Source organism: Hirundo rustica, chromosome 5 (assembly GCF_015227805.2).
Source record: "Hirundo rustica isolate bHirRus1 chromosome 5, bHirRus1.pri.v3, whole genome shotgun sequence".
NCBI lineage: Eukaryota > Metazoa > Chordata > Aves > Passeriformes > Hirundinidae > Hirundo > Hirundo rustica.
The window spans coordinates 51,299,313-51,311,552 of NC_053454.1; the positions used below are offsets into that span (position 1 = coordinate 51,299,313).

Here is a 12,240-nt window from a genome sequence, read left to right on the forward strand (position 1 = left end):
GAGTAGTGCTGCAAAGGGAACCTACAGGTCCACTTTGAATGGTGTAATGTATTATTTTTCATAAATATTAGTCCCTGAAAATGGGACCAACTCATGCAACAGCCTTTATTCTCCATAGAGACCTGTACTTTGCATTAGTACATCCTGCTAGGGTAAGACCGCATGCATGTTGTTCCCCGTAGAATAATACGAGAAGGCTAAAGAAAATATGACTAGAATGAGAGTTAAACTTTGCCGAAAACCACCTACAAAAGAAACCCCTCTTTATTCACCAGCTCAGATATTAACCTTCACTTATGTAACTTTAAATGGAAGCTATAACCTAAAAAATGGTGTTTGTAAGTAAAATGCCCATTGTAATGGCATTATAAATTAAACTTGCTCACGCTGGATTGTGTCTATACTTCAACCATCTTGTTACCAACTGTATAAAAACAGCAGCGAAGGTGCAGAAAAGAATGGATTCAATTTTTTTATGTTGGGGGTTAGTTTCAAGTGTTTGGCAGTAGGATTTACTTCCATGCTCTACAGATCAGAGGCAAAACAGCTATGTGAATTCCTTCTCCATTATCACCTTTCTGCCTCCCAGAAGTTCACCTTTATTCAACAGAAGAAAGAGAGAGGTGAAATCCTCTCGGTCAAAACACTGCCTTTTGTTTCTCACAATACACTGGGACTACTTTTGCGTGAGGACAGGATGCTGCCCTTTGCTGGGATTTTGTACAATAAATAATATCTATTATTTCATGATTTTAAAAATGTTTGAACCAATGACAATTTGGGGTGACAATCTTCTGAGTCTAATTGCTTGGGCTTTGAACTGCCCATGCATGTCTCCACTGTCTCTTTTCAAGTGAGACTCCAGTTCTCATCTCAGTCTTTTAAGTGCTGACAAAAGTGCAGCCTTCAAGTCCAGTGCTGTTTCTCATACACTGAATAGACGCTGACGGACACATTTGCAAGCAGATACATTCAGTGTATGTGAGAAATATTGTGGGAGGTGCTGAAAATGAAACTCCAAGCTCTGGCATTTCCTCCAGAAGGTATAAAACAACACAGTGATCTAAGGAAGCACTATCATGATTAAAGAACCCAATAGTACAGTGGTGTGAAAAACCCTAGACAAATCATGCTTGTTCAGTTAAAATGAGATACATTGCTAAGGCCCTTTTACATTGTTTTGTAGAGAAGACCATTCTCCAGGTCCTGAAAAGAATGAAGAAATGTTAGTATTTAATTTTACAAGAGTCTTCAGATTATTTAATATATCATCAATATATCAGGATGTTTTTTCCAACCACCCAATGCATTTAATGTGCATATATTGAGACACAGATATTCCAAAGAAGCATGAATGTTGTTGCATGGGCAAAGATGGGAGATTATATCTCATCTCTTCTGCATGCTGCCTGAATGTGCACACTGCATACTGGAATAAAAGACAAGTTCCTGCGTTGCTGGGAAAAGCAGCTGGATTTAATTGTGTGTAAATTTACCCTGCAGTGTTTTGTCCTATCTATCAAACAGTAAACTGTCACCTCAGTCATCCTCGTAGGCAAAATAACAAAGGAGCTAATCCTGATTAGGTCTAACATTGTCTGAGTCACATTTATGTTCACCCTGAAAAAACAGGTCACAGAAGTTAATCCAGCCTGCAAAAACACCTAGAACCAGAAAACCCATCAAGCAGAGGACAGGTCATATGCCCAGTCACCTGACATGAGCCATACACCCCATCTCAGCAAGAATTAACCCAAAAATTTAACCACAGGCAACCGGCTCAATTTTCCTTTCCTCTCGTCCTTCCTTTCCTTTCTTGTCTTTCCCAAGTTTCCCAGCAACAAAAATAGAGCTAGCAATACCTAAAAGGAAGGTGAATTGCATCCTTGTATACAAATTCTTTAAAATTTTGAGATTTGCTGAAGATCCTTAATCAAAAGCCATAAAAGAGGCAAGACTCTGCAGGGAGAAGCTTGTGTTAACATAACCTTTCTGAGGAAGGTGATCAGGGAAAATTAATCAGAAAAACTCCTCCAGGAGAGCTGTTAATAAGAGGTTCTCTGTAACAGCAATCAGGGGCAGCCTAAAGTTTATCCAAGGGAGGCTACGTTTTATTCCCCCTCAGGCTTGACCAGACACCGTACTCTGCTGCTCACAAACTGGCTGGACAAGGAAAACATGTGCTGACAGGTTGGATATCACCAAAATGAAGGCGTCAGCCTTACTCTGAAATCACTCAACTGAACAATTGTCTTAGCTCATCCAGAAGCTTTTCACCGCAAATGGCCAGAAAGCCAAGCTGCTGGCTTGCTCATTTCCTTCTATGAATATGTGCCAGCACACCTGAATCTTACAGCAGAATAAAGGAAAACCCAGAAAGCTGCTGCTAAACTCACTGCTTATAATGAAATCACTGCAAGATCTTTCTATGCAGACCTTTTTTGGGCCATTTTCCAGGATGAAGCAACAGCTGTCTTTGCCAATCTCCTCACAGGCAAAGAAAATTTTCAAGATTAATTTCCCTGATAGAAAACAGGACAGTTTTGGGGTTTTTTTCCCTTTGCTTTGTTAGCATTGCTTCTCCTGCAGTCAAGTTTCTATCCTGGAGGCTCTTCCAACTGTGAATTAATTACAGGTTTGATAAGCTGCATACCTGTTATTCGTAGAGATCAGGAGTGGTAAACTTAAAACCTCCTTTTATTTCCTAGAAGATTTTATTTCCTGGAAGACTGTAAAATTATGTTCCCAGTTCTCCAAGAAGGCTAATGGGAGGCAACTGCTGATGTTCTCCTATGGTTTGAAGCGTAACAAAAGGGAACCTCTGCTGAAAATTGGGCTTTAACAGAGGACAAGGGCCTGAAAACATGGCAAGCCTTGCTCATCCCCTGAAGAGCTTCCAACTAACCCATCAATGGAAGTAGCAGAGCCCATAATCCAGATTGGTGCGTGCCCCTGATGAAAGCCATGCTACACAGGATGTCGTCTTTTTTAATTAGGACTTTTAACAGATGGATATGGCCAAGAACCAGAATTGCCTGTTCTTGTTTAAGAATAAGCTCTCCACCCAAACAAAGTATTAATGTGTCACTCTGTATAATAAATACATGACTCGCTATACAAAGAAGTAGAGTTGAATGGCTTTGGCCTTGTCTCGAACTAATTTATTTTAAGTCTATATATAACAAGTTCCTCTGACAATGAATTGTGTAACGTCTACAAGACAAAAACCGGCACACTTCGTTAGCTACAGATAGACAGGTGGACTGACAGAAACTTCCACTTAGTGCTTTACTGGCTGCCTGCCATAGTTTGAATGGGGGCAATTATGAAAAAATTGAACACATGACTTTAATAAGCTTCAATATAGATCGCTGTCTGGTGGAAAGAGAACTTTACAATAAGTTACTCTGGGTCTAGTCTTTGCTGCTAAGAACAAATGTGTTGTTTCAGATGTCAATCATATATTGTTGGCATTATTTGAAAAGGTTAGCGAGAATACTGACATGTGGAATTGCAGATGACACGAAGCAGGCACGGCACTGATCTCCCTCCACATCCTGTGAGATAGCCAGGCTCCCTCTGTGCCAGTGGGGCAGCACCTCCCTGAGCACAACAGGGATGTGGCAGCAGCACCTGACTCCAGGAATGCACAGCAAAGAGCAGCAGCTGCTGCTGCGGGGGTTCAGCCTCCCCAAGTGGAGCTGTTCTCTGCCCACAGCTGAGCGCTGGATACCTCACAGATAAAGGAAAAATACTCTAATCAAATATTTAGAATGGACATTTCTTGATGCAAAAGTGTCCTTCAGGGGTTTCACAGTTCAAGCTCCCACCTTCAGCATTGAACTAGCTGTGAACAAGACAGCAAATAATGCATCACTTCACACTCACCATGCGGTCGGGGAGGCATCACTGCAGCAGTTAATGCTTGTTCCACGTTTTGAGCAGCTTAAATGAAAGTTGAGGTTTGGATGAACCACCAAGTCTCCTTGCCAACAATGCTCTTCCTTCCTCGGCCAAGCACGACCTGCCTTTTTAAAAAAAAAACCTCACGTTACTGCTCTTTCAGCAATAAAGGTCTGCAGGGAACTTCTTCAGGACTGAAGCAGTCCATTGATGGGGGAAGCAGTCACTGGCCCTCTGGCATGAAAGCCTGCCTACATGAGAGCCATAGAAATTCAGGCTTGCTGGAACTGCTCACATGAGAATGGGGGCAGATACACCGACCAGAACAAGAGCAGCAGTGGTCCCAGCTTCCCACACAATTTCTTCCTAATTCCCTAGCAGAAGAAGCAGCAGGACAGTTTCTCCCCATCCTCCTTACCACCTGCCAACTCCAGCTCCCTCCCCGGGCAGCACTGAAGGTGTATTTTCACGGGCTGCCACCAATATTATTACATTCTGTAATTTCGACCTGCTCACAAACCATCTGTAAAAATAGCAGCAGTTATTAACAACAGGAACAATGTGCACTGATGACAAATCCATATGAGCCATTTCTGACACACCACAAATTCAGTAAGGACAAGTCCAAATAATGAACTGTCATAATCTGGCGCACAAATGCAACATGGAGAACAACCGGCTAGTCAATAATCTGCAGCATCAGACAGGAGGTCACTGACTTAATGTGAGTCATCAGTGTAATAATTTATGAGAAAGCAGCTACAGCATCAGGAGATATCAACAGACTGTTCTGGGTAAGAAAGGATAAACAAGCCTCCTCCTGCTCAGGAAATTCAATTTAAGAGCAGTGTCGTGCCCTGGGCAGCATCGCTCCCAGAGGAGAAAAACTTGTGAAAAACAAATCCAGAATGCCACAAAAAGTACCTTCACCATTTTGAAAACAATTAATTAGGAGGCCAGATTACAATCGTGGGATTTGTTCAATCTACAAGGGCCATGTGGTAACAGCTCTGAAATAAGTAAAATGCCTCTGCAAAGACAGATGAAATGCACCCCTGCTCCATGTAACTTGCACAAAGTAGGAAACAAAGGCTGAAATTTGAACACTGAGATATCCAGAAGATCAAGTTTTCTTTGAAACCCTGACAAAGAATGGAAACAGATTCTTTACAGAGGTGCAAGAATAAACATTTCTTCCCAAAGGTATAGAAAATTACTAAACAAATGGGTGTCAGAAATGGTCTAGGTACAGTGTCTTCAGGTGGAGGGACAGCTAAAACAATTCAAAGTTCTTTGCAGACTTACCGTCTTTCACACTTTACAAATTTACCTCAAAATGCAAATTCAACTCATTCAAAAACTGAATCTATATGTACTAATTTTTAGTATTAAAAAAATCTTTTAATATAATTCCACTTTCTAATTTCATAACACTGAAATTCTAACTTGGCCTAATGAACAATAAAGAAAATAACCTAAACCCAAATTGTTTCAATGTAACATTCATAAAATGCACGGGCATATGGCATTACTGAGACCTCGTATTACTGTTAATTGCTCACCGAGCCAAAAGACCTATCCTCCCCAGAGTTCTTATCAAGATAATTCCATCCCTGGAATTCCAAGATTCCAACAATACTATTCCCATTATCATATTCACATCAGAATATGAACAGAGGTTAGATCAGTTGTAGCATCAGTCTTGGTGATAGTCTGAAATCGTAAAATGGTAAAATGGTTTGAATTGCAAGGGACCGTAAGATCTTAAAGGCCACCCAGTTCCAAGCTCTCTCTCCCAGACTGTTCTCTCCAAAGAGAAGTTAAAAAAAATAAAACAAAAAAACCCAAAAAAACCCAACAGCTAAAGAACTGCTAAGGATCTTGGGGAAAACTGTTTTGAAGAGACACTGAATCTTTGGAAATAAGGAGACTACAGTATTTTGGTTTTTCTTCAATCTGGAGACTCAGAAGCTGGAGCAAGGCTTAAGTTAAATTAAAACATATTTTTATCACACTTTGAACAATGCAGCGTGATTCTTTGATCATAATACCTTAATCTCAGAAGAACAAAGCAGCATTAAAAATCATTCTGTGACTCTACCCATGTTTCCTAATCTCCTTTGAGATTATTTTTAATGCAGGCTAGAAAACATCTCTTTCGAAAAAGAAAATCCATATCACATTTGTCTCCAGACCTTTAATTGTTTAATGCTATTTCCCTAGGAAGATGTTCAGTTTCATTTACACAAGCCTTTTTTTTCTCTTTCTTTTCCAAAAGGCTAATCAATATTTTGAAATATAAAGCTACTTTATAAATTGCCTTGATTTTTCAAATGAGTCAAACTGAAGCTGTAACAAATAACACAATTTACCATGTCTTTCCCTATTCAGTGTATGAGCTCTCTTGCAAATAGCAGCTTCTGCCAGTTGGGGTTTTGGTTGTCAGAGCAGTAAGATTTTGCTTACTGGAAAACTTTCACAGCTGGAAAACATTGTGTTTAGCAGAGAATTACCATGTAAATGCAACTGAATTGTTAGTTTATAGGGGAAGGGGAAAAGCAGTATTTGCACTGTAGTGTGAAAGAAGATGATACACGGTCAAGCCAACAAGGGCCGTGCACAAGAGAGGAGACCAAGAGCCACCAGTCAACTCAGCCGGACTCAAGCTGCCAGGGTTTTATAATACCTGTTCTTTATTAACATGAATAACATTTTCCTTATAGCCTGGATCCCTAACAGGCAAAAGAATGTTTAGAAACAGGGAAGAAAAATGCTATTGCAAGTTGTTCCTTCACGCGTCTTCTCAGGGAGGTTAAGGAAACAGACACCAACTGCTTGTAGTGTTGCAGAAGAGTCTTGTATTTCCTTATGGTCTGTGCCCAGTGAATTTCAGGGGAAATTTCCAGAGAGCACACACTGTTAGAGCACAACACGCTTCAAGGATACTGTGTTCAGCTCCATCCAGCAGGTGTTTCGAAGGAATGCTCTGCCTGAAACCTGCCTTTTGATTACTATAGCTTCGGAGACCTTCTGAAAAGAGAGACCTGACAAGGGCACTGAGCTTTGTTTAGAGAACTTAATCCTTATTCTCCCAGCTGCCAACAGGGAAAGGCTATGTTTTGCCTAAGTAAAAAATTCCTTTCTTAGAATCAAGAGATGAAAGTGGCAGAGAAGAGCAGACACTCTCCCTGAACAGCCGAGTTAACATCCCCAACAGCTGACAGTTAACAGCAGCAGAAACATCCCTTTTCACTTTGACAATATATATCAAAGTCAAAAATCTCTGCCAGGTGGCATTAGGCATTACAGGGATACAAAAAAACATCCAAAGAACAATCTGATCCTGTGAGACTCCGAGTTCCTCCCTCCTGTTGAAATGAACGGTGTGGAGGGTACTACCAATGTAACCTGAGCGATGAATCACATGCCAAAGGCTACAAATCATAAGCCATTCCAGTGCTACACTGAGCATTATTGGAAATATTTCCAAAAAATGAGAAAAAAACCTTTGATTCAAACTGAAATCGCAATATTGGATGCACACATTGCCATGTGATTCCATTACTCCTAAAATACCAATAAGGTGAGTCCGAAGAAAAAATTGTTCGACGTGTTCATAAACAGGTATTTTTTTTCCCTCCTAAGACCTTTACTTTTATCAGTGGCACACAAACCTAGAGACTTTCAAAAGTATTGGGAAGCAACATGGGCGGTGAGGCAATGGAAACAGGTTGCCAGAGCAGCTGTGGATGCCCCGTGAATGGAAGTGGTCAAGGCCAGGTTGGATGGGTTTGAGCCACCTGGTCTAGTGAAAGGCGTCCCTGCCCACAGCAGAGGTGGCAGCTGGAACTAGATGATCTTTAAGGTCCCTTCCAAACCAAACTGTATTAAGTATTTTGTGATACTTAATTGTAGTAAATCTAATTTGAAGCATTACAGTACATTCCATGAAGCTTTTCTTAAACAGAATCTCTTCTCATAAGCAGAAAAGTTTGAGTAAGGAGTGCATTTGTTTCCTTCAAAGACCTGACTTAGCCTGGCCCAATAATAAACCAGTAACCCCCACTCAGCTGTACTAATTCGGACCCCAGGGATCTGAGGAGTTGGATTTCCTGACAATGTCACCTCCAAAGGAATATGCCAGCTCAGCAGGACTTTTCCAGCAGCCTTGCTTCCTGCCTGTGAGAGGCTACGGCAGGCTGTGCAACAGCACACTGGATGGTGCTGTTTGTCCCAGTATTTGGCAACTATGAGGAAACCAAATGGGTTGAGAGATAGACCAAGCTGGACTGAAGAGCTGAGAAAAAGCATCGGACACGGAACTGGCAAGCAGCAGAATTGAGCTGAGAGATCTGGGAACTATATAAACTCACATAAGGAGGGGAGTGTGCTGGGGGAAACTGAGTCAGGTGAAAACAAGAGGTGCTGGATGTTTCTCTACAGCTTGGAACTGCACTTTGATTTGCTGAATCTCCTAACTCCTCTGTGGAAAAACCTTTCTCCAAGGCCCCAGCAAAACATCCTGTCCCTTCCAAGAGCTGGACACGTGGAGATTTGCAACCTATTATTTGTGCCACTTTGTTCACTCAAGGGAAAAGTTTTGTGACATGGCTATGCATGGTCACTGCGCTGCATCATGCTTTGGCACAATGGGAGGGTGTGCTACATGAGAGGACTTCTGTTTTCCACTTGATGTTTTTCAAAGTCTAAACAATAACCCATAAAACCACAATATGTTAGAAGCACACTAAAAAAAAAAAAAAAAAAATCAACTCACCTATCCACCTGCTTACTAAGGAGATGGCTGAATTAGTGTTACTTCTGCAAGTTTAATAAAGGATATTTATCACTGTGTGTAGAACCCTTTTTAAATTATTGCCAGAAACTTAAAAAGGTGAGGTAAATAACCATGGGTAGAAAAAAAAAAAAAACAAAAAACCTACTAAAAAAGGAAAAAGAGAAGGAACGACCTGCAAGCAATGCCACTTGACGCTTTGCTGTGACCTGTTTCCCCCAGCAGTACCTGGGGTTGAAACCAGAACAAACATCTAAACCACTTTTTTCTCAAGCGGTCCCCAATTCTTTTCTCAATGCCTCTGTGTTCAACCTGAAAAACTCAGCTCTGATCAACACAGGCAGCACTCACAGGTATCACTGATGCTAGAAAGGTGCTTCACAGCTCAAGCAAATGCATGCCAAAGGATGGAGCCCAGAGTGCCTCAAAACCAGGTAAAACAATGATGTCACAAGGGGATTTAGCCCTGTCAAAACACGCTTCCTTTGAAACAGACGGTCTAACCAAAAATCTGGTTTCCTTCTGTTTTGGTGGCATTATTTTGCAGTCACATCAGTGATCTGCTCCACTGTGCACCTGCCGAAGTCCCAGGGACAAGTAGAGAGAGGAATCAACAGCAAGGAGTTGTACGCTGCTGCTCACACGCTAAATTAGGCTGGTTTTACCCAAATGTGAAAATGCAGCCTGGGTGTCTTCTAGCCTGAACTCTGCCTCTGCCTCAATGCTCCAGCTGCTAAATGGGGGACAGATAGACCTTTGTGTAACCTTGGTGATTTGTAAAACTAAACTGAAGTTACAGGAATGACACTATAATGATAGGGGTCTCAGGAAAAAAAATAGCGAGGAAGCGAATAATCATGGCCTCAGCAGGGTTTGAATAGCATGAGGTAAATCAGGTGATGGTCACACAAAATGAAGTAACAAATAGGGACTCATTATGTGAGCACTGCTCATCCTTCATCCTGAAGAAAGGGGGGGTCCAATGGAAAAGCTGATCTGTTACCATGCAACTGAAGACTGCACAGCAATGCGTACGTACAGAACTCAAAGGCTGCATGTACAACATAAACACAGACATCCTGATTGCAGCACTAAAAAGGGTATTTTCATCTGTTTTGGGCATGTGTAGCGTGACTTACTTGGTATATGAAACTTAACAGCTGATCTCATTCAAGATCTATAAATTTTCCTTCTAAATGCCACTTTTCTCTCCTTAAAATGTATTACTTTGAGTGCATCAGGAGCTTGGCTGAATTGTTTGGTCGAGCAGCAGCCCAGATTAACAGATTCAGTTTTGGAGTGCTGAGGTTGGAACACACACCCTTCCTCTCCCACATCCCTCCTCCTACGTTTTTTTCCTGCAAGGAGGCCAAAACATGGATGCCTTCACAACTGAAGATCCTGTCTGAGAGTCAGGCAAATAGTGACAAACTCTCTGCTATCCTGCACGGAAAAATTTATTCTCCATTATTTTGTATTAAGCTGCCCCGAGAAAAGCAATGGGAACATAACGTGGCAGTACCTCATGGCCAAAGTGGGCTGTCACTCAGATATTTGTACAGCCATTTGGTACGGCACATGAAACAGCAGCAGTCTGTTACTGTTTATATAATGTATCTACAAATATTTCTATGGCCTTTGTCACCACCAGAGACAGCTACTCCCAATTAATGTCCCTCATAAACAGCTCTGTGGAGTCAGACTGCATTATTTGCATTTTGCAGGAGAGAAGGTAAAACAAAAGAACAGACCAGATGCAAAGGGTAGCTTTGTGACTAACTCACGCTGAAATGAGCCAAACTTGGTTCAACTGCTTGGTTCAAACTTGTAACTTCTGTGGATCTGGATCCACAAATCAAATGAGCATCTAGGTGGGATTATTCTACAAAGCTTTGTATCTTTGAAAGGTCATTAGTGAACTAAACACAGGTTTTTATCAGAAAATTGAGCTGTATTATTTCCTTCAGTAAAGGGTTGGTTACTAACACTAAAATATTAAACAGACAAGAGAAACTGGAGCAGGAGGAGTGGTAGGGTTATACCAAATGCTTACAATGATGAGCTCTCTTTCACACTACTGATAACTGAATTTTCCCCTAATACTGTCTATTTATTGTATAAGTAGAAGAAACAGTATGCCAATAAACACTGAAAATATAAAAATCGTTAATGCCGTCACACAGTAAGAAATATATTGTCATTCTAGCCAACAGTTTCAGAATCACAGATTTCTATACATCTTTTGGATCTATTTAAAAATGAAACAAAGATTTACACCACCACCTTTATTTAGCTCTGAAAAATCCTTCTGGTGCAGACACAAGTGTTAAACCTAACCTAGTGCCAGTGCAAACTTAACCACAGGATAACACCACTCCTCTAGCTCCTTGATCCAAGTGTGGAAGGTGTTTGCCCACTAGTACAACAACTTGCCTGGAGTAGGAGCAGTGCACCATTCATGAGAATTTTTTCAGCAATTCTCATATTTTCTATTTGTCCTCCACTTCCCAGCATGTCCACGGCAGGGCTGCAGCCTTTCTCCAGTGTAACACTCATCTAAGAACTGCCCACTGAGAACAGGGAGGTGCCTCCCAGTACCAACAAGGTCATCTTAGTGCCAGGACATGAAAGCACACAGGTGGCAGAGTTGGTTGTCGGTAGGTGCTGTCACCCAAGGCTGTAAAGCTCCAGACTGAATTCCCTCCTTGCTCTCTGAACACACAGAGGACTCTGCCAAGACATCGCTTACAGAAGTGGCAGAAAAACAAGAGCTTTTCCACCTATTAAAACCATTGGGATTTAGAGACAGAATTTATTTTCCCTTACTTTTACATCAGCTAGGCTTTATTTCTCTTTCTAAAATAACCTTAAGATATTTGCTGTAACATTAGGTTTATTCTAGTGCTCTTTGGTGGCAGGAAGCTAGCTGGCTGCACAACCAAGTTCCAAGAGAAAGAAGCATGGATAAAAAGGTTAGATTTTCATACAATTTTTAGGAGATTTAGCCTGCTTTTCTTTGATGTTACTATTTCCTTATTACACAAAACATGTACATGACTGAAGCGCATGACCACAGATTTATGCGAAACTTAAGTAGTAGGGTGCTTAATACAAAAAAATCAACAAAGTACAATGACAGCAGATATTCCAGGCTGAATCCTTCTCAGGTTGTAGAAAGCACAGCATCTCCCTCTGTCTCAGAAAACAGTCAGCCTAAGATAAGCATTAAAACCCTCCAAAAAACCAAAGCACTGCAGAGTACTGTTAATAACCACCTACAATGATAGTGTCAGTTATCCCTGGCATCTACTAAAGATACTGGATCAATCACAAAACATTTTGGAGAACCCTGTTTTAAAGAGAACTGACCAGGAAAAATGCCAGGATTATCACTACACTTCAGTATCTGGGTTTGCATGGGAACTGTAATCTACGAGAAATGTGAATTTCTGTATACATAATACAGCCACTACCAAGGAGAAAGCATTATACATACCAGCATCTCTATTTCATACAGAGCAGCAATTCCATGCCCGAATTTT

The 12,240-nt window shown here is 41.1% G+C and overlaps 1 protein-coding gene across 13 annotated transcripts in view; it reads right to left on the reverse strand.

Annotated features, from left to right (window-relative positions):
• BMPR1B (bone morphogenetic protein receptor type 1B) overlaps window positions 1-12,240 on the reverse strand; it is a 238,690-nt gene that overhangs the window by 49,730 nt on the left and 176,720 nt on the right. For 10 of the 13 annotated variants that reach the window (XM_058420736.1, XM_040065499.2, XM_058420737.1 and 7 more), the window contains one exon: window positions 3,889-4,028. The exons of 2 other annotated variants lie outside the window; for them this stretch is intronic. In XM_058420736.1, coding sequence (XP_058276719.1) covers window positions 3,889-3,907 — 19 coding nt within the window. In that variant the 5' untranslated portion in view covers window positions 3,908-4,028. The remainder of the gene's footprint in view (window positions 1-3,888; window positions 4,029-12,240) is intronic. One more of the 13 variants, XM_040065503.2, reaches the window with a different exon arrangement.